Here is a 23,834-nt window from a genome sequence, read left to right on the forward strand (position 1 = left end):
AAAAAAATGCACAGTATTAGAAGAGACCAGGATCTATCATGCACTATCGCAAATAAACTAAAATTTCAACACAAGCGAAAAAACTTAGAAGATACACAGATAAATATAAAGGAAAAGTACAAAATAAGCAATTTATTGATGACTCAAAAATGTTTTATAGAGAATTGGGAAATAAGGTAAAATGAATTGAAAGACTGCCAAAAAAGAGGAAGTAGATACATTTTGGAGAAGTATCTATGAAGATCCTGTGGAACATAACATAACAAAGATGCTAAATGAATAGAAGAAGTAAAAGAAAGAATAAGAAGTTTAAAGCTACAGGATATGAAATGGGATGAAGCAACAGCCAGAGAGATTGAAACAAAGTTGAGAAAAGCCTCTAACTGGAAAACCCCAGGCCCAGATCTAGTACCTAACTTTTGGTTAAAAGTATTACCATCTCTGCAGGAGGATTTAGCCATGAGTAAGAACTATTTATATGTGCACCCCGAACACACACCAACCTGGCTAACAGGCAAAACAATGCTCCTTCTTAAGACTGAACTTGTAAAGACTTCTCATCTTCTCTTTGTTGATGATTTAAAACTGTATAGCTCATCAGATGAGGGACTGAAAGCACAGCTGCAGGTTGTCAAAACTTTTTCAGATGATCTAAGAATGTCATTTGGTCTTGATAAGTGTGCAAAAGCAACCTTTAAAGCAGGAAAACTGCAGCACCAGGAAAACCAGTTTGGGACAAGAATATGATATAAAAGAATTTGAGCAAGAGGGAGTGTATAAATATTTGGGAACTGATGAAGGATCAACAATAAAACATGAACAAATGCAAATAAAATTTAGTAAGGAATACTTTAGAAGACAAATTAATTCTGAAAACAGAGTTGGTATCTAGGAACAATATCCAAGCTATAAATCAATTTGCTCTTCCTGTCCTATCATACAGTTTTGGAGTGATTGATTGGCCCCAAACGTGTTGGATAGATTAGATAGGAAAACAAGAAGGATGCTTCATGCTCACCAAATGATTTATAAAAATCAGTATATACCAAGATTATACATTCCCCGTTACGATGGAGGGATGGGCCTCCTTGAAATTGATTACATGTATAGATCTGCAATTGTGGACTCCACACATCTGCTGACTTCACAAGACTCAAATGTAGTGAAAGTTTTGAAATATGAGGAGAATAAATCTAAAATGACTTCTCTGCTTAATCTAGCAGAAGCATATTGGCATCAAGCAGGAATGGAATTCAAACCAGAAGTAGACAAAAATCAGGCAGCAATTGAATGTGCCAAAAAACAAAAGAAAGAATATAAGGTGAAGGACCAGATGAGTAGGCAAGAAATGTGGAAAAAACATAAATATAGTTGCAAGTACAGAAAACTTCTAAAGAACCTCCTGTTGATCAGGAGCGAACACAGGAATGGTTAAGGAGTGGGAAATTTAAACCAAGAGATGAAAGGTTAATATTAGCAGCCCAAGATAATGGGCTATGTACACGCTGGTTTACAAAGTCCATTGAACATGTTGGAGAAACAAACAAATGTAGGTTTTGTAAAACTGAATTGGAAACAGTCGCACACATCGTTGCTGGTTGTGACATACTAATGGCAGAAGGACTGTATATTGAAAGGCATAATAAGGTGGCAAGACTGTTACACTGGGGCTTGTGCAAACATTATGGTATTGAAGTGGCTGAAAAACAGTGGAAACATGAGCCACAAAGCATAATAGAAAATGATGAAGCTTATGTCACATGGGATCACCCATTACCAACAGTTCAAAAGACACATGCTAGAAAACCGGATATAGTGGTCCAACAAAAGAAGACAAAAGTAACATTGATCATTGAAATTGCTACACCCAGTGACTACAGTGTCTTGCATACAGAGACTCACAAAGTCATAAAGTATCAGGATTTGCAGGCAGAAACGAGAGCAATGTGGAAGAAAGACACTCAGACAGTTCCAATAGTAGTTGGAGCAACGGGTCTTATAAAAAAGAATCTATAATCGTATTTAGATATGTTACCAATCCATGTAACCCCATACGAATTGCAGGAGGAGTAGTTACTGGGTACACTGCGAGTGCTGCAAAGAGTACTTTTGGCTGACATCAAATATTGAAACAATACTAATTTCGTGAACTTTAATCATACTTTGACTTAGGAATGGGGTCCATTCCCATCATAGTATTAGAAACCCAAAATATATGGAGAAATTAAAAAAAATACATATGAAGAAGGATAAGATTGGAGACTTATTTCTGCCAAAATCTGGTGAAATCATTCCCCAGAAAATTAGCTACATTTACCACTACCTTCTGCTATCTCCCTGTAAACTAACTCCCATCCAGGTACATAATCTGCTGCACACAGGTCCTCTAGCTTATTAACTCTGAGAAACAACTACCATTTTTGCAGAAGAGATATTTCAATTTACACCCCATTTCTATTTTAGATAATTTTTTAAATAATGGCATCAGACTGCAAACCCAGCAGTCCAACAATAACCTGTGTTGTTTATTGACTTCATCTTTTTTAAGCAACCTACTAAACCATTCCAATCTGGCACCTCACCTTAAAGTAAAAATGAGACTAAAAGGTCTACAATTCAATACTCTTTAGGCACACTTCAAAAAAAAAAAAAAAATCTCCATTTGCTACTTCATAGCTCATTTTCAACTTTTTAACAGACCTATGAATAGCTTACCTAGCTCTGATAGTACTTTCTTCAGGACCCCATCATACATTGCACCTTTGACAATGTGAGGCGGTACATTAACTGTTACTGTTCTATATTTCTTTTGCCTTGTTTTCTAACATCATATCTTTGAGAGAGTAATTTTGTAAACAAATTATGTTCACAGTTGTATAAACAAAATCTTACTTTCTTGGTCTTCCTGTTCTGAATCCCCCGTTCTGTATGACGAATATCTAGGAACTCTGGGTTCTGAGTATTCAGATCAGTCACAATGTCTGACCATCTGCAAATCAAGTTTGTAAAGATTACTATAAAATACAGTAGTTATTAGAAAATGGGGACTAAACATTGGATTATATAAAGTATAGTTCATAGTGAACTAGCGGCATACTTTTTGCAGTGAATGGATGGATGCTTTCTACTCGATTCCCCTATTAGAATCCAGTATTCTACTTCCTGATTGGTGAGTTGTCCTCTGTGTAGAAAAAAAAAACAGCAGAATTCACCATACATGTATGCATTGCTTAATTAACCCATATGTTACACTAAACACTGTAAAATATATTTACGTATTGAACTGTACTACATTTAGGGGGCACATTCTATCTTCACATTCAGTTTACTTATAAACTTAAAATTACAATATTTTTCAACATGGTGTCACGGAAGGGCAGGAGTCCATTCCAGCACTTAGCAGGTACAATGCTAAGAAATTAACACTAGACAAGATGTCAGTCTGTCAGAGGGCACATGTGCACATGCATGTACATATAGGCGCACTTGCTCACACATGGCATGCACAACTAAAGGCAATTTGCAGATCACTAAATCATCCACACCGTGTTTTTGACATGTTGAGGGAAACCACAGCCAGCAAACATCCAGTTGGACAAAGAGGAGAAGCGGGCTGATGCTGTCCAGAGAAGGCACTCCAGCTGAGAACCAAAATATAGAACAAGCACTATAAGACAGCAGTGAGTACTGCACCAAAGTGCTGCCCCACAAAATAAAAACAAGCACTGTAAGACAAAGTGCTGCCCCACAAAATAAAAACAAGCACTGTAAGACAGCAGTGAGTACTGCACCAAAATGCTGCCCCACAAAATAAAAAAAAACAAAAAAACAATCAAGTCAGTGCAATATACACAGAAACATGCAAACAATATGGACTAAAACTAGTTATTAACACTGAAAATAAGTATTACAAAAATACAAAAGAAGTTCAAAAGCAAAACTGGAAAACAGGTCTTGAGGAACTTCTTGAATTTATGCAACAAATTAAAAAATAAATACTCAAATGTCAATACAGAATAATTTGCATTACTTTTATTTTTGTCAGTCTGAACAAACAAAAGGCTAATATAAGAACTTGTAATAGTAAAATGTGTTCCCAATCTCAAGAATTTGCTAGGAAACACTATTGAATTCTGTAGACTTGTCATTCTTAAGACAAATTATGATAGTATATATACATATTAACATACTGTCTTAAAAAAAAACTGCACTATACTTTCTGTATATTACTGTATTGACATTTGAGTATTTATTTTTTAATTTGTTGCATAAATTCAAGAAGTTCCTCAAGACCTGTTTTCCAAAAAATGCATAGTCATACCCTTCGGGAAAAACAAGGTTACCCCTAGCTACCAAATAGGTGGCAATCCACTGAGCACAGAAGAAGTTATCAGGGACCTGGGGACCCAGGTTGATAGTAGTCTGTCATTCGACACCCATGTAGCTAAAGTAGTTAGGAAGACCTTCTACATTGCCCACCTTATCATGAAGGGATTCTCATCTAGATCAAGGGAGGTCATAGTCTCCCTTTACTCATCACTCATCAGACCAATGATTGAGTACAATGCCCCATTCGGAATGTATCTGACCCGACACTTGCAGCAGCTGGAGAGGCCACAAAAGTTCCTCACCAAAAGGATAAAGGGTCTCAAAAATCTGTCCTATGCTGCCCGACTGAAAGAACTCCAGCTCTATTCAGTAAACGCCAGCTTGCTCAGAGGTGACCTTTGCCTAACATACAAGGCCATGTCAAACCCAGATTTGATGAATATGCTTCACCTCAAAAATCTAGATCCATCAGAGCCACAAGGGCGGGAGACTTAAACCTTGACACGGCTATTAATAGGACGTGCTGGAGGGATAGATTCATCACCCAAAGACTCCCTATGCTGTGGAACAAAATCCCGGTACATGTGAGGCAGAGCACCTCGCTGGCCTTGTTCAAGAGAAATCTTGACCAATGGATGGGAGATCACAGATATACCCCAGGGATAACCTCAGTGTCACTGCTCGACAGAGGCACAGCAAAATAATGGGTATAGTTCCCCATACTAAAGGGGTGGCGTAAGCCACAAAACGATGGGCTAGGCTTGTAAATGCCCTCGGGCAGATAGCCTAGTATGAACCTATGAACCTATGAACCTATGAACATATGCCCTGCATTTTTGGGTCAGTTCTGATTAGTTCAATGAATAAATTTTAGTTAAGTCAAACAGATACCAGCACTTGTCAGATGGAACAGCTCAAGGATGGGCTTTACTCTTGCCCACCTGGCACTATCAATACTAAATGAAAATGTATGGCTGTCACCTTAAATTACACCATTGTTGCCACTAATGGTGCAACTTAAAGGTCCAGCTCCTACAAAAAGAATCCCCAAATTTCATTAATGCTGAAACTTTATTTGCTAAACTCCTCTTAAACCAGCACAAACATCTAAACATACTCGGCATCTATATACCACCAGGGGACAACCTAAACACCCTAGAGTCGATACTCCACTGGGCCTCCCACTCCCTCCCCCAAGAAACTATAGTGCTAGGCAAGGTCAACAACGACTGGAACTCTATTCACTCTCCAACACCCATCAACCACATTAACCTATATAACTTCACCCAACTCATCAACTCAGAAACAACACAGGAGACTCTACTGGTGAAAAGAAACTTACGAAACACAAACCAGATGACGGGAGGACAGCAACCACAAAAAGATTTATTGGATTAACGTCAAAAGTGTATCACAACGTTTTCGTCAGTTTAGATATCCGACTTCTTCAGATAAAAAATCTTATTGCACCAACAGTCAATTTAAACTTTATATATCCAATCATGTACCATCAATTAATTTAATTTAATTAACTCTTAAAGACAAACCCTAAAAATACACCATAAATTCTTACTAAACTAAATAAAATCCATATATTACATAAAATTACTAGTCAATACATATCAGAAATATCCACCCTTGAAAAACGTTATGTAAGGTTAAAAAATGTTTAAAATATAATTATAAAATTATGAATTCTATAATTTAGCAGCTTTTAATTTCAAAAATGGTAAGATAGATATATATTCATTCATACCAGGCTGTCTACTGGCTTCCAGCAACACCTGCCAATAAGTTTCCCGATATTCTAACCGGGTCTCCCATGGTCCCCCTCTATGATCTCTCCTTTGTGTCTCAAGTACAAAAAAGATGAATGTAGCTTGTGGGCATATCAGAGTAGGACGGAATAAGGCATTACTATTATTCTGCTTTTGTATTTCATACATATGTTCATAAATCCTCCTTTTTAAATGCCTTTCCGTCTTTGACTATTACAGTTGGAATAATTGGATGCATTAATCCATCTGTTTCTCGCTGGAATATATACTTTATCAGTATGTGCTATAAACTTACATTGCCCACAAGCTCCACATTTGTATGTACCCTTACGCTGATTAAAGGAAACTTGGGTTACCAACTCATATTCTAGAATGTTGTTAATATTTCTCCCTTTACGGAAAACAGTTTTCATATTTTTCCCTTTCAAATTTATAAGATCAGTAATGTCGCTGAAATAAGCCCATTCTCCTTCCACAATTTTTCTAATAGTGCCTGAATTGGCACTATAATCCATGACAAATACCCTATTGTAACCCCCATTTAATTCCTGAGAATTGTTAAAAGAGGAAGTAATAGTAGTCAGGCTACCTGTCCCTAAAACAGGCCGATATCTGATAGCCCTCCCTGCTTTCACTTCATCACATACTTTATCAATAAGTTCTAAAGGATAGTCTCTCTCCTGAAATAACTTAGTAAGTACCAAACATTCATGTACAAAATCAGAGTCATCGGACGTCATTCTTGAAGCTCGGACAAATTGTCCCTTAACTATCCCCCTCTTTTGAAAATTAGGATGTGAACTTGTATATCTAAGGTAACTGTTAGAAAAAGTGGGTTTTCTGAAGATGGTTGATTGAAAACCCCCCCTTGGACTTTCAAGGTGACATCCAAGTAATTCACCTGATTCTTGGAAATTTGATGTGTAAATTTCAAAAATGCCGTGTTGGAACTTATATAACTAATACATTCTTCAAGTATGTTCATTGGCCCTGTCCAAAAAATACAAATGTCATCCAAGAATCTAGAATAGAAAGTCCAATACTGACTATAAACACTGTTGAGAGCATATAAATTTTCCCAAACTGATAACACCATGTCAGCATAGGTGGGGGCACAATTGGCCCCCATGGCCACCCCAGAGATCTGTTGAAAATATTCACCTGAGAAAAACAGAAAATTGTTATTAAGAACTATTTCCATTAATTCCATGATCAAAAAAATATCATTCTCGGAAGCCCCTGTATTTTTCCTAAGGGCTATCTCTAACCAGGATAAACCTTGGTCATGTGGAATCACGGAAAAAAGATCTACAATATCAATGGTAAGAAAAACCAAATCTGGGGAATATAAATCTGATGTAATCTTACCCAGAAATTCCCAAGAGTCTTTAAGTAAATGGTTTTCCTTACCCCAAAGGTTTTTTAGTTTCATGTCTACAAATTTAGATAAAGGGGATATTTTGGAACCCTGTGCAGCAACTATAGGTCTAAGGGGAGGATTTTGAGTATCTTTATGCACCTTAGGTATCCCAAATATAGAGTGAACCCTGGGAGTTGTATTCTCAAGGTAAGAATACGTCCCAAAATCAATGATCCCCTGAGCAAACAAGTCCTTAAGTGCCAAGTCTATCTTTTTGTAAGAGACATGAATCTCATTCATAGAAACTGGCCTGTATCTAAGTCCGTTGTATAAGATATCATTCATTTTCCCCTCATATACTATTTTATCCATGAGTACTATCCCCCCGCCTTTATTGGGTTCCATGACCCTAATGTTCGGATTGTGACTAAGTTGACTAAGTAGTTCAATTTCAGGTGTTTGTAAATTGGGACTACATGCATATAATCTATGAGCCTGTCTAATTTTCCTTTCCATTCTTGTTTCCAAGTTTTTTAACTGGGTGTGTATGGGGGGGTTGTATACACTAGGCCTGTGTAGAACACTATGATTAGGTTGAAAATTTTGATTTCCCAACAAATTTTCTAAGTTTAATTTTCGAATAAAATTTTTTAAATCTAAAATAGTTTTAGTAATATCACAGCTTTTTTGAGGGATACATTTAAAACCCTTTGTAAATAAATCAAAAAAGGTATCTGTAACCTGTAATTCACTGTAATTATAAATACAAAAAACATCTGGATTGGAAAACACATGTTGATTCCTGAAAGGTTCAGAAATATGAGGGATCTCACGGGTTACCATCTCTGGTTCTTGTTCCTGTTGTACCCTCCCCCCGTATGGATAAGGACCCTGTAAAAAAGGGTTGGGCCCTGTATTGTTGCGTTGATTTCGTATTCTCTCTGAACGCCTAGGTAAATTTTCATTGTCTACAAAATGTTCAGTGATTGTTTCAGCTCCTATTTCGTCAAAATTCCTAACTTCAGAAGGAATTTCCTGATAAAATGTTGGTCCCCCCCCCCTCCTGGTTGTATTTGACCCATATAGCAGGTGGTGCTGGATACTGTTGCCCCTTCTCATATTCTTGGCTATCACGCTGTAATTTCTTGTGTTTTCTACAAGAAATTTCCTCACACTTTTTATCAATGTAGAATCTAACGTCATAATATTTTTTCTTTTCTTGTTCCACATTGAACATTAAATCCGTTACAATAAAATCATTGTGTTGTTCAATCTCTCCATGAAGCCTAATAATGTCTTTTTCATTGTTTTTAACTATGGCCTGGACTACTTCCAGCCCACAGTTGTCAAAGGCTTTGATAAGATCGTGATGAAATTCACTGCCAGAAATAACATTGTTAGGATACTTGTGTATCTGTAACCCCTTAGGTACTAAGCGCTTCTTGAGACATTCGTTAAGATACATGCTGTCAAGATGCAAACTTTTGTACCTGTATAGGGCTGTCCTTAGTAATTCAATAGTCTCGTTGTAAGTACGGTGATTGTCTGAGGAAGTAGATCCCCTGGTGTAGTTGTTAAAGTCCGGTTTAGACTGCAACCAGTTTCGAAATGTAGATGAAATATCCTCGGTAGTTCCTTTCCTCGTAGAACTGTTTTCCAAAGACATTCGAGGTCCGTTGAAAATCCACGGAACTGTCTGAGTCGCCAGGAACAGCACCTTGGGCTGTACCATTGTTACCAGAATTGGTAGGTAAATTTTGGTGTGGACCTGGGTTGTGAATAAATGAATTTCCTTTGCCGGTTACAAACGATAGAAGTCCTTGACTCAAAGGAGTCAAAAGGTCTATAAGCTGGGTTAGCTGACCAGCTAATTTACGAAATTCACCCACCTTGGTTCCCAATGGATGTTCCGAAGGTGATGTGGATTTGGTCTCTCCCAAATGAGGCTCCATGTAAAACCAAGAAACAACACAGGAGACTCTACTGGTGAAAAGAAACTTATGAAACACAAACCAGATGACGGGAGGACCGCAACCACAAAAAGATTTATTGGATTAACGTCAAAAATGTATCACAACTCATCAACTCACCCACACGTATAGATAAGACCACCAAAAGGGAATCCATATTGGATTGGATCCTCACTAAACAGGCCTACACTACCCACCAGTTTGGAATACTGCCCAATTCTCTCAGTGATCACAATCCAACTTCTACCCTTCAGCACAAACTTAAATATACCAACCCACCCCTCCCTGCTACAAACCCGTTCCCGCAAAAACTTCCCCTCAGATCAATTCTCAGAAGCCTTAAAATCCTGTAACTGGGTTCCCATCAAAACCCTCCCTCTGGATAAGCAGTAGAATACTTTAACTCCACATTCCTAAGGATCCTAAACCAACTAGCCCCAATCAAAACAATTAGGAAACTCAGTAACGCTGCCCCCTAGCTAGAGAAATCACAAAGGCCTTACTAAAAGATGGGGATAAAGCTTGGAAAACCTGGCGACAACACAAAGCACCCAAAACTAGGTAAGCCTTTTCCAAACTTAGAAATAAGGTAAAAAAAAACAGATTAAGATTGACAAAACAAAAACACTATTATTTCCTTACAAAGGAAATATATTAACAACTCACAGAAATTATGAGCTGCAGTGAACATCATCCTCCAGCCCGGAAAATGCACTACACAGCCACCAAATATAGAAACCACAAACCTTGACATAGCCTCCAACTTCAGTAATTACTTTACCTCCTCCATACTGAAACTGATAAATGATGCAACTCCCACCACCCTCCCGCAATCCCCCAAAGCCCAAACAAACTCTACCCCTTCTCACTCAAACCAGTACCAAAATCAACCATTCAAAAACTCTTAGCAAAACTCTAACCAACCACCCTTGCCGCAGACAATCTTCCTGCTGAACACCTCCAACTTGCATCCAGGGCCATTGCCTACCACATCTCACTTCTAATAAACAGATCTATTACTGATCACACTGTTCCATCCTTGTGGAAAACCTCATATATCATCCCCCTCCACAAGGGTGGCCTCTCTACTGACCTCTCTAACTACCGATCCACTGTGATCCTATCAATCCTCTCAAAGATTCAAGAAAGGTGCATCCATCACCAACTCCTCACCCATCTACTCTCAGACAACCTACTCTACAAAACTCAACACGGATTCCGACCATCCCATTGCACCACCACTGCCCTAATTAACTTGTCTCTGCTACCTTTCTAGACTTATGCAAAGCATTCAAGTTTCTCACAATAAACTTTTAACCTGCCTCTCTGAACTCAACCCTGACAATCCCACCCTGCACTGGTTCAGCAGTTACCTAAACAATCGCTCACAGTCTGTCAAATGGCTCAACTCCCTATCCCCCCCACTCTCCATCATATGTGGTGTACCTCAAGGCTCGATCCTTGGCCCCCTTCTCTTCAATATATTTACAAACCAACTCCACTTAGCAACCACAAAAGTTGACATAGTACAATACACAGATGATACCAACCTAATCTGCTCTGCATCCAACATCCATCTGCTACAAAACAAAGCACAAGAATCCTTCACAGAGACAGAAATAGTACAGTTGTGTACAGTTACCATAAATGTAGATGTTCGAGTGTATTCACTGTTGCAGTCATTACATTTGGGTTATCTGCCTGCAGGTAGCCCTCAGCCAGCTTGAATACCAGAGTCCTGGATTCCTGCGTCAGATGCTGTCCCTTCTTCCATGACGTCAGGTAGTCAGGAGTATAAAACATGCAGCCGACGCCATTACATCAGTTTTTCTTGCCCCAGATGTCAGGTGCCCTCATAATGGGAAGCAATTATATGTTAAGTTACACCTCCAACAAAAAACAAATACACCAGAAAGCTCAAATACACCAAACAAGAAGGAAAGGTAGAGCCAAGAGAAGTGAGGGGGCTGGAGGGAGGGTAACCAGGACTGCAACAGTGAATACACTCGAACATCTATATTTATGGTAAGTGTACACAACTGTACTATGTTCTTCGTGTTTCACTGTTGCAGTCATTACATTTGGGTAGATTCCCAAAGCTAAGGAAGGGAGGAGGAAGTTAGAAAGCATTAGGACCAGCTATTAGGCCCTGCAATACTGCAGTGGCAAAACAAGCTCTGGATTTAGAAAAAATAGGCATGTGGTAATGCTTGGTAAGGTATGAACAGAGCTACAGATAGCAGCTTCTAGGATGTCCCTGGCAGGGACCCCACTGAGAAAGACTGTAGAGGTAGATGCAGCCCTGGTGGAATGTGATCTTAGCCCCTGTGGGGTAGATTTTCCATGGTGCTTAAAGCAGAAATGAATGCAATGGGCTATCCATCTAGAAGTGGTTTGCTTTGAAATGGCCTTCCCCTCTGCTTCCGCAGCAAAGCCGACTAGCAGCTGTTCAGATTTTCTGAGAGGTTCGTCCTGTCCAAATAAAATCTAAGTTGCCTGTGCACGTCCAAAGAGTGCAGAATTTGTTCTCCTTTGTTTTGTGGATTATGAAAAAAGGTAGGCAAATGAATGGACTGATTTAGGGCCACACTAGACACCACCTTGGACATAAAGGAAGGATTGGTCCTGAGAGAAACCCTGTCTGCATGGAAGATAATGAAGGGCTCCACTGTCATGAGGGCCTGTAATTCAGACACTCTTCTTGCTGAAGTGATGGCTAGAAGGAAGACTGTTTTCCAAGAAAGGAAATTCAGTTGCAGCTGGTTCAAATGGAGGGAGAGTGAGCTTTTCCAATACAAAGTTAAGGTCCCAGGCTGGAGTAGGGTCTCGCCTGGGGGGGGGGGGGGTCTTTAAATTTTTAGCTTCTCTGAGAAATTGCTTTAACAGGGGGTGAGAGAAGACGGGTGGTTCAGTATTATAATGTGCTGAAATTGCAGAGGCATGAATTTTAATTGACGAGAAGAATAGGCCCTCGTGGAGCATTTCTGTTAAGTACTAAAGAATATGAGGTAAACTGGGCACTGTAGTGCCCATTCCTTGGTTCTGGCTCCAGGAACAGTATCTTTTCCACTTTTCAGCGTAGGATTTTCTAGTAATAGGTCTCCTTGCTTCCAGAATGACCTCTAGCACCTGTTTACTGAGGGATGCTATTGGAGAGCTCAAGGAATTAGCCAGGCTGCAAAGTTCAGGTTTTGAAGCTGAGGGTGCAGAATCTGGCCCGCCTGCTGGGACAGCAGGGAAGGTGTCTGAGGCAGGTGCCATGGATCCAGCAGTATCATGCTGTGCAAGAGGGGGTACCAGTGCTGGCGAGGCCAGTCTGGTGCAATAAGAATTGTCCTTGGTTTGTCCTGTTTGATCTTTAGCAGAACCTTTGAGAGGAGAGGCAGAGGGGGAAGGCATAAACCAAGAGGCTTTTCCAGGTGAAGGACAGGGCATCCACTTTCCAAGCTTGACTGTGGGGAGTCCTTGTGCAGAATTTGTCCAATTGGTAGTTCTGGGGGGAGGCATACAGGTCTATCTCTGGAGTCCCACATTTGTTCCTCAAGAGGTTGAATATTTTTGGTTCCAGTTTCCATTCGTGTGGGTCCATGAGATTTCTGCTTAGGTCATCTGCCAGTGAATTTAGCTTGCCTGGCAGGAACTGAACTTGTAGGTGCACTTGGTAGCTCAAGGCGGTGTTCCACAGAGTCATGGCTAGTCTGCAGAGAGGGTATGAGTGGGTTCCCCCCTGCTTGTTTATGTACCATATAACTGTGGTGTTGTCTGTCTTTACCAATAACTGTCTTGGAAGAATGCGGTCCTTGAAGGCTGACAGGGAATTCTGTACAGCTAACATCTCTTTTTGGTTGATATGCAGGTGCATCTGACTTGGGTTCCATTTGCCCTGAATGCACTGCTCTGCCAAGTGATGCGTCTGTAGTCAGGGTTTGGGCAGCAGGGGGTAGACTGAAAGGTAGCTCCTTATTGAGGTGGCAGGCCTCTGCCCACCAAAGGAACTTGTCTTTATAGAAGGAATGATAGGAATCATTGATTCCAGGTCCTGAGAATGTTGACACCATAGGCTTTTTAGATACCATTGTAGTTTCCTCATATGCAGTCTTGCATATGGAATTAGAAGAATGCAAGAGGCCATGAACCCCAGGGTTTACAAAATTTTCCTTGCAGAAAGCTGGGTCTTTGTGGCCAGTACTTTGAAGTAGGCTGTCAAATAAACTTGTTTCTCTGGGGTGAGGTAAGCCATCTGTGAAGTTGTGTTCAAGCTTACTCTCAGGAATACAATCTATTGGCAGGGTACCAGATGAGATTTATTTTCGTTTATGGTGTACCCCAGCAAGGTTAGAAGTTTCTTTACAAATGCCAGATGTTTTAATAGCATGCCCTGGCTATCTGTCTGAATTAGACAATCGTCCAGGTATGGGTATATTTGAATATTTCTCTGCCTGCAAAATGCAATGGCCGGAGCTAGACACTTTGTGAATACCCTGGGCACAGTAGATAAGCCAAAGGGAAGTGCATGGAGCCTGCTCTGAAGCGTAGGTATTTCCTGCAAGATTCCCTTATTGGAATGTGCAGGTAAGTTTCCTTTAAGTCTAAGGTTGCCAACCAAGCATCTTTGCCTAGCACAGGAAGCAGCTACTGAAGTGTTAACAGTTTGAATTTTGGGATTACCAAAAATGTGTTTAGAATAGTGATATCAATGATAGAACACCAGGAGCTGTCTTTTCTGGGTACCAGGAAAAGTCTTGAGTAAAAACCTTGTCCTCTTTCTCTGCTGGGACAGGATGAATAGCCCTGATACTTAGAAGAGAGAGAACCTGCTGTTGAGCCTCTGCCCACTGATTTGGGGGTAGGTCTGGCCAACCTTTTGGGGCTGGTAAAGTGTGGAAGTGGAATCTGTATCCTTGGAAAACTATATTTAAAACCCATTTGTCCTGGGTAATGAATTCCCAGTTTTTTGCATGAAGGGCGAGCTTTCCTCCTAAGGGAGCAGGCAGTTGAGCAGGGCTTGGAAGGGTTAAGGTTAAGTCATTGTGATATTTTTCCATAGGGGGGGGGGTGTCTTACTACTTCCAGCTTTGGAAGTGGGAGCCCCCCACTGCTTAGACCTGTGTGTAGCCTGAGACTGTAACCTAGGTGGTCGGCTGTTCCTGGGTTTGGACTGAGAAGGCCTAAAAGAGACTGGAAAGGACCAATTCTTAGAAGGCCAATGCCTACTAAATCTGGGAGGCTGTACTTGCAGGAAATCTTTAACAGTTTGCATAGATTTAGCTTTTTTCTCCATCTTTTTAAGGACCCCTTCTGCCTTGTTGCCAAACAGGCGGTCTTGGTTTAAGGGAGCATCCAGTAATTTAGCTTTAACATGATCTGGCAAATTTTGCTCCTTAAGCCAAGCATGCCTTCTAAGTACAGACCCAGTGACAGCAGCCCTGCAAGATGCTTCTAAAGAGTCAAAACCACATTGCAAAGTATATTTACCAACTTGTTCAGCAGAATGCATTAAATCCTGTAATTCTTTATATTCAGCACAGTCAGGAATCAACATAATTTTCTGTTTATTAAGTAGTCCCATAATATGCTGCTGATACTTTAACATATGAAACTGGCAATTTAAGGCCTTAACAGCCAAAGAAGCATAAGTGTATACCTTCTTACACCATCTGTCCAAGGCCTTGGAATCTCTATCAGAGGGGGTAGGGTTTTTGGCAGAAGTAGCCTTAATGCCCTTTGGTCCTTGGGAAATGGTCTCTGGATCCGCAGTAAGATTCTTGAAGAGGAACTTACGAGAGTCAGGAACTCGGTAATACCTGTCAGGTTTTCTTGGAGCTGGAGGTAAAGTGTCTGGGGCCAGGCTAGATTCCAAGGAGGCATCATCTACAATGTCCAGAATGGGAGGGATAGCTTAAGGCCTGTGTTGTGGGAGGAGTAATAATTCCCTAAGCCTCTTTTTGGAGTCAGAGTAATCCTGGCTTTCCCACTGGAAATGCTGAGTGTGCAAGGTTTCACCAAAAGAAAAATCTTCTGGAGGGGAAGCAGAGGGAATGGAATACTCTGCATCCGATTCCTCATAGGTAGATAAGGGCAAATCCTGGTAATCAGAAGAAATAAGAAGTTATGTACTCACCATAACGTTCCATCTGAGTAGGTATCTTCATTTGTCTGCAACCTTTGGGATACGGATCCGATCTCAGATCCGAGCCGGCAACTTTTACCACAGCATAGATCCGAGCTCCTAGCTCCTCCCTTTACCCATAATCCCCTGCCAACCCTGGCTGACCTCAGATCAAGTTTGCCCAATATAAGCATTGTTATTGTGCCCCGGAAGGGGCTTATCCAAGACAGATCCTATAGGTCAGGGGGAAGGAGGGGGGGATGGTTGCAGACAAATGAAGATACCTACTCAGATGGAACGTTATGGTGAGTACATAACTTTTTAATCTGAAGTAGGAACTTCATTTGTCAGCAACCTTTGGGACAGAGTCCCCAGCTACCTGAATCCTGGGTGGCATTTATGGAAGAACATTCCGGAGCACTGCAGAGCCAAAGGATGTCCTACCTCTGGAGACAAGATCCAGTTTGTAATGGCTGATAAAGGTATGAGATGAGGCCCAAGTGGCTGCGGAACAAATATCATCTAAGGGAACCCTAGATTTAAAAGCCACTGAAGTAGCGACGGCCCTAGTAGAATGAGCTCGGACTCCCTGAGGTGCAGGCCTTCCCGAACTCTGATACGCTAAGAGGATACAACTAGCTATCCACCGTGATAGTGTAACTTTAGAAATTGACTTGCCTAAACTTGTTTTGGCAAAGGAGACAAACAACTGGTCAGATTGCCTATGACCAGCAGTTCGATGAATATAAAAACGTAATTGTCTGTGCACATCCAAGGAATGCAGTTTGTACTCTCCTTTGTTTTGGAAATTGGGAGAGAACACGGGAAGATTAATAGATTGATTAATATTAGCTTCCGAAGACACCTTAGGCAGGAAGGACGGATTGATCCTGAGGTAAACTCTATCTGGATGGAAGGCTAAATACGGCGGTTTAACACATAGAGCCTGAAGTTCAGAAACCCTTTTAGCTGAAGTAATGGCCACCAAGAAGGCCGTCTTCCAAGAGAGGTATTTAAGATCAACCGTGGCCGCCGGCTCGAAAGGGGGGCTAGTCAAGGCTTGGAGAACCAAAGACAAATCCCATGGGGGTACTACCTCCCTGACCGGAGGTCTGAGAAGGAAGGTACCCTTGAGGAAAGCTTTACAAAGCTTGGAAGTAATTAGAGGGCCCGATTCATGCCCTACATGATAATGCAAAATCGTTGCCAGTTGTACCTTGACTGTAGAGCAGCTAGCCCCTTGATGAAAAAGGGTAGTTAGGAAATCCAAAATCGACGTGAGAGGCGCCGTGAAAGGATCCAAGTGATGGTGCTCCGCCCAGATGGAGAAACGTTTCCACTTACTTCAGTAGACTCTTCTGGTGGAAGGTTTATGTGCTGCTACTAGGATGGCTTTGACTGGTGAGGAGATTCCGGGAGTCCTAATCAGGAGTGGAACTGGAGCAACCAAGCAGTCAGCTTGAGGTTGACCAGGTTGGGGGCCGGAAGACCCAGAGGGTGAGTAATGAGATCCGGGAGTGGATCCAGAATCCATGGTGGATGAATTAGGTGAGACCACAGGTACGGGAACCATGTTTGACAAGGCCAGAATGGGGCAATGAGGATCATTTTGCTCCCCAGCCGACTGGCTTTCTGTAAGAGTTTCAGCATCATGGGCAATGGAGGGTAAGCGTAAAGGAGACCGGGAGGCCAAGCATGTACTAGAGAGTCTCTCAGGGACTCCCCCTGAGGGGGGATTAGAACAAAGTAACTGTTGCATTTGGTATTTGAAGGAGAGGCAAAAGGATCGCAACAGGGTTGCCCCCATTGGGCACATATTTGTTTCGCTACTAGAGGATTGAGAGACCATTAAATGCAGTCAGAATCGAACGATTGAGCCTGTCTGCTAGGATGTTGGACCGTCCCGGAATGTGTGTTGCAATAAGAAAGCGGTTGGTGGAAATCGCCCATTCCCACACTCTCATGGCCTCGCGACAAAGAGGATAAGACCTGGTTCCCCCCTGTTTGTTGATGTACCAGACAACCGACATGTTGTCCGTTTGTACTGCAATCGTCCCAATTGGAAGAAGGCTGTGAAGTGCCTGCAACGTCAAAAGCACCGCCCTCATCTCTAGGACACTGATATGCAAAGAGGTCTCTGTGTCGTTCCACGTGCCTTGGACTGTTCTGCCTGAATAGTGCCCAACCCAGGCGAGAGGCGTCCGTGGTCACTGTGGCAACGGGGGAAGGCATCGAAAATGGTCGTCCCGTGTGGACTCGTGGACTGGAGCCACCACATGAGCGACCCTCTGCAAGCCCTACTTAGGGGAATAGGATGGGACAGGGGGTTGCGAGACAGGGACCACTGTACTTGGAGGGTCCACTGCAGGACCCTCATATTTAGGCGGGCTAGGGGCAGTAGAGGAATAGCTGCCGCCATGGACCCTAGAGCCCTCAGGATCAATTCCGCAGGTTGAGCAGGAAGTCTGAGAATGGCCTGGACATGCAACCTCAGGTTCTGAAGCCGATCGGGAGTCAGGAAGGCAAGCATTATTCTGGAATCCAATCTCGCCCCTATGAAATCTATTACCTGTGTAGGGACCAGAGAGGATTTGGTCATGTTGATAGTCAACCCTAGACGTGGAGCAAGGTTGAGGAAATAATCCCTGCCTGAACAGAGCAGATGCCTTGTTGGGGCGATGAGGAACCAGTCGTCCAGGTACAGAAAGACCTGAATTCCCTGATGCCTCAGGTGGGCCGCTATGACCGCCAAGACTTTGGTGAACACCCTGGGAGCTGAGGTGAGACAGAAGGGAAGAGCCCTGAACTGAAAGTGACTGGCTCCCAGCTGGAAGCGGAGGAACCTCCTGGAGCGTCTGTCCACTAGAATGTGGTAGTACGCATCCTTGAGGTCTATCGAGCACATCCAGTCGTTCTCCCGTAATAGGGGGAGAATAGATTGTAAGGTGACCATTCGGAACTTTTCTTTGGGTACTACCAGGTTCAGGAGAGAGAGATCGAGAATGGATCTCAAGTCCCCCGTCTTTTTTGGCACCTGGAGTAAAACCCCGATCCGAACTGATCTGGGGGGACGGGTTGGATGGCTCTTTTTTGCAAAAGCTGCTGAATTTCTGTAGCAGCTGCCTCCCTTTGATTGGGTGCTACGTCGGGGAGGCTTTTGGTTTTGGGGGTTACAATAAAAGGAATTTGGTAACCTCTGGATATGATGCGAAGCACCCAGCGATCTGTTGTTATGGACTCCCACATTGCTAGGTGCCTCGAAAGACGCCCCCGACTGCCTCCAGAGTGGAGCAGCCGGGCAACCCCACAGGGGTTCTGTGTGGGCCTCTCAGAGAAAGGTTTTCTGGACCCAAAATTTCTGGGACCCCCTCTGCCTCTTGGGCGGCGTCCTCCCTGTCCTCCTCTGCCACAAGAGGGCTGGTTGTCCAGAGCAGACTGGGACTGATGCGATTTTCGGAACCACATCTTCTTCTGACCCTTTTGGTTCTTGGAAAAGGACCTCTGGGGAGCAGAGAAGCGGACTCCGACGGCAGACAACATCTTCCTGTCTTTCTCGCTCTGGACTAAAGTGTCGCGAACGGTTTTGCCAAACAGTGCAGAACCATCAAAGGGGGCATTCGCGAATGACACCTTAAAGGGTTCTGAGAAGTCACAGTGTCGGAGCCAGGCCTGACACCTAATTACCAGGCCGGCTCCGCCAGCTCTAGCGGCTCCTTCAGTGTCGTGTGACAAGAGCCGCATAGAGGTGTTGGAAACTGAACGTAGAGTAGACATTCGGGAGGAGTACAGTTGCTTGTCTCCTTCCGACATGGACTCTGGGGGGGATGCAGCGTATTCTTTTATTAGATCTCGCTGCATCCGGATGACGTGTGCCATATAGTTCAGTGCTCTCATGGAGAAGGTTGCTGAACTAAAGACCCGCTTCCCCAGGCGGTCCATCGCTCGAGATTCCTTACTCGAGGGGTGGACCACAGAGCTCTCCTGAGCCAGCTCTCTCTTGGTGGCCGCCGCCACCAACATGGCATCCACAGGGGGACCTCTGCTCCAGTGGGTTCTTTCAGCAGGGGGACTCAGGATTCTATCCGGGCGCTTGGGGACTGGCTCTACAGTGTCCGGCTCCTTCCAAGCCCTGGTGGAAATAAGGTCCACCAGGGGGTCGGGGGGAGGGGACACCCAAGAGGTAGATGGCCCTGCTTCGAACGCCTCTAGAAATACGGACTCATCGGAGGAAGCCTTGGGGGCAGACCACCCTCCCCTAATCCTGAGCATTTCCATGATGTCTCCAAAGGAGACATCCTCGGGGGGTGACCTTGGGGAGCCTTCCCCTTCATCTAAGTCCATATCTTCGGTAAGGGACTCAGGTGAGTCCACGTGCCTCCTCTTACACTTGGCTTTGTAAGGGACCTCCTCGGGGGGGCTGTCCGAGGAAGACTCACCAGCAATACCACGTTCCAAAGGAACACCCAGAGACGCTGAAGCAGGCTGTCCCGAAGGCCGGGTGATGGGAGCCCGGACCAGCTGAGAGGGAGTGCAGGGGGGAGCCGAAGCCAGGACCGGAGGTCTGGATGCACTCAACAGTGCCCTCTCCACCACTGCGAAAGCCGAGGGGGAGCTACTCTTGATAGGCTCCGAGAGTCGGCTCCCACTCGGATCCGAAGCGGGGACCGGATCCGGGGCCGAGACCCTCGGATCCGAAGGACCCGTGTGCTCCGACCGGGATGGAGCCGAAGTCACACAAAGTCCCTCGGATCCGAAGCTCAGCCCACGGCTCCGAGAGGTCGGATCCGACAAACTCGAGGGACCAGTCGGAGCCGAAGTAACTAGTACTGTCGGCTCCGACCCACCCCCGGATCTGACACGGCTCGGCTCCGAATGCTCCGAACCCGGGAAGCGGGACGGAGAAGGAGCAATTGGAGCAAAAAATGGGGTCGAGCTCCCCCCGGAGGGGGGGGGGAGGCAAGAGCACTCCCATCTGCAGCTGGGCCTGGATGAACCTCCTCATCATCCGGTCCATGTCTGCATCTGACATACTGAAGGTGGACCTCGACGAGGCCACCGAGGCAGACCTAGAGTGTCGCCTCAATGACCTCGACGGGGACCGGGTCGCCTCCTCCCCAGGTCCCAGTGAAAAACAAGGGGACCGGAGCCAAGGAGGAGGCGATCCAGAAACCCTGGATGGAGAAGCCCGCTTGGCGGGCGGGGCTGAGGAAGAGTCCTCGGCCCGCCGCTTATGGTGCTTCTACTTCCTTTTGGTTTTTCCAGCCTCCCTCTCCTCCGGAGCCAAAACGGGAGGTTGAGTCCCGACCGGAGGGAGGGAGACAGGGGTGGCTACCACCGAGGGCTGGGTAGTGGCCACCGAAGAACCGGAGGTCGGAGCCGAGTCCAGGGGCAAAAGGCCCGCCAGGATCAGCTTCGACCTCCGGTCCTTAAGTGCCCTGGGAATGAACGCTGCACAAATCGCGCATCCCGAAGAGAGGTGTTCAACCCCAAGGCACCTAACGCACCAGGTGTGGCCATCCGCTGGTGAAAGCTTATGGCCACACTTGGTGCATTTTGAAAAGATGGCTTTAGGGGACTCCGACATGTTGTACAGAAAACACACTCACTAGGCCCCTACACACACCACAAACACACACTACGAACCAGCGAGGGTAGGGAGGAAAAAATTCTACAAAAAAGATATAAAAGAGGGAACCTGAACAGTCTTACACACTCACACAAGAGAAAGTACTAAAAAAAATCAAGTTTTTTTCTCACAAATTCACTGAATTACCAGGAGCTCGAAATCCAGCTTGTAGGCTTGAAGTGCAGCAAACTAGATCTGAGGTCAGTCAGGGTTGGCAGGGGATTATGGGTAAAGGGAGAAGCTAGGAGCTCGGATCTATGCTGTGGTAAAAGTTGCCGGCTCGGATCCGAGATCGGATCCATATCCCAAAGGTTGCTGACAAATGAAGTTCCTACTTCAGATCAGAAATTTCAGAATCCTGATCAGAAGAATCAGAAGGAAAATCAGTTCTAGGTCTCTTGGAGGGGGAAGGCTGGCTTCCCCTAATTAAAGTAATAAGGTCTTCAGCCATTCTAAGCATTTGTTTTTTAGGCATATGGGCCTGACCATGCAGTTTGGACATCAGTTTTCTAGGCGTGGGTCGAGTTTTAGGCCTTGAAGAAGAAGATGGCGTCAGTTTAAAATGCAAATCTGTAGACCTGACTACACCCTTAGAAGCCGGTGCCTGCACAGTGGCTCCAGACCCATCCAAGGTAGAGACATCCTCAGGTCCCATAGTCGAAGAAGCATCTTGCGGCATACTCCACATGGGTCTCAGTAGAGGCCTGCGAATCTGAAGTAGTGGGTTATCAGGGGCTGCGAAAGCGCCTCACTGAGTACCGGCGAACTGGCGACTAGCTTAATGGAAGCGTCGTCGGCAGTTTTGGCCCTATGCGGTCTGTCTTTATCTTTTCGTTTTTTCAGAATATCGGTAGTTGGATGGCTTACCGAAGCCATTTCTCAATAGTTAAACCGAGTAGCAAAATAATTTACTCCGAAAATATATGGATGACGAATAGTTCGGGGGTTAAATAAGGCACAAAACCAACAGTGAGGGATGTCATGGTCTGGGCCTAAGCAAGGAATGCAGTACGAATGAAAATCTTTATGAGGTATTTGCTTTCCACAGGTAAGACAATTGTTAACTTTTACTGACAACATTTAAGAGCAAGAAAAAGGAATCCCCAACGGGGTACTTAGCTTTTTTGAAGACTTCAGTTTTGAAACTCGAAAATGAAAATTTCAGGAGTCGGCCGACCGGCACTTACGAACTGCTTCTGCTTCGGGCACTGCGAGGCAAGAAAGACTGATGTAATGGCATCAGCTGCATGTTTTATACCCCTGACGACCTGATGTCATGGAAGAAGGGACAGCATCCGATGCATGAATCCAAGACTCTGGTATTAGGCCGGTTGAGGGGTACCTGCAGGCAGATAACCCAAATGCAATGACTGCAACAGTGAAACACGAAGAACATCTGGCTAAATAAATACCAACTGATATTAAACCCCCAAAAAACACAACTAATGCTATTCCACCCAACAAAGCCTAATGACCCCACCTTTTCCATACTCTCAGCCAACAACACCCTCATCAACCCACTCTCAGAGGCCAAACTACTAATGTTATAATTGACCAGCAACTTAAATACAATAAACACATATCTCTGTCTCCAAAGTCCAAAAAAAGCTAAGATGTCTCTATCATAGCAAAAGGTTCTTAACCTTCGAGTCTAGAACTGCCATAGCCAGAACTCATCTCTTATCAACACTACTTTATGCATCCCCAGTGCTAACAAATCTAAACACAACCGACCTGAACAAACTTTCTACATGCTACAACAAAATAGCTAGGTTCACAAGCAATGCTAAATCCTCTCACCACTGTCAATCCCTATATAAACTACACTGGCTAGAACTTCCAAGCTTACTAAGTTACCACCAGCTCAACATATCACACCAAATACTATACCATCCTGATAAAACCCCTGCCCTAACTGGCCTGCTAAATTTCCTACAATTCTAATAGATCCAGTAACAAAGCCCTGATCGAGGTTATCCCATGTAAGAACAGTTACGGGCAGGGTTTCCAGACTTCTGATGGATCAGGTAGGGACAAAAAAAAGGTCTTTCACACTGAGTGAAGACCAAAAAAAAAAAGGGTCTTTAATGAGGAACATCACAGTTCTGCATTAAAAACAAGTAGCTCCGTGTTTGGCGATTTTTGATTGGCTTGTATGCCGGTATACCAGCCAATCAAATAATCGCACAGCAGACCCTCTTCTGTTCAATTCGGAACATCAGGCAGTTCTGCAGCAAACAGAAGTAACTCCGTTTTGTGATTTTTTTCATTGGCTCGTATACCGGCATACTAACAAATAAAAAAAAAAAAAAAAAAAAACAAAGCGGAGGCTGTTTCGCCAGGATTTTAACCGGCAGTGCAGGACTCAGGATCGGGCTGCTGATCCCAGGACAGTCCCGCTCAAATAGGGACGTCTGGCAACCCTGGTTCCAGGGAATCTCGATTCCCTCATGAGGTTTCAAAAGCATGGAATACCCTGCCTCCAGACCTCAAGTTACAAAACTGCAAATCCACATTCAAAAACCTCCTCAAATCACACCTTTATGCCAATCCACTAAGTAACTGTAATGATCCTCCCTGAACCCTCTCCCCACTGTAGGCAGGTATTCATTGATGCCTCTGATGTATGCTGTACAATGACACTATGCTCTACCTATGTTCA

General features: G+C 43.9%; 1 protein-coding gene across 2 annotated transcripts in view; it reads right to left on the bottom strand.

Moving 5' to 3' along the window:
* The window catches only part of BIVM (basic, immunoglobulin-like variable motif containing), a 548,794-nt gene that overhangs the window by 43,211 nt on the left and 481,749 nt on the right, over window positions 1-23,834 (bottom strand). For both annotated transcript variants that reach the window (XM_044072736.1, XM_044072735.1), the window contains 2 exons: window positions 3,098-3,181; window positions 2,893-2,989 (listed from right to left, as the gene is read on the bottom strand). In XM_044072736.1, coding sequence (XP_043928671.1) covers window positions 2,893-2,989; window positions 3,098-3,181 — 181 coding nt within the window. The remainder of the gene's footprint in view (window positions 1-2,892; window positions 2,990-3,097; window positions 3,182-23,834) is intronic.

The sequence above is a fragment of the Protopterus annectens genome, chromosome 5.part0, assembly GCF_019279795.1.
Source record: "Protopterus annectens isolate FY-2018-M chromosome 5.part0, PAN1.0, whole genome shotgun sequence".
Lineage (NCBI taxonomy): Eukaryota > Metazoa > Chordata > Ceratodontiformes > Protopteridae > Protopterus > Protopterus annectens.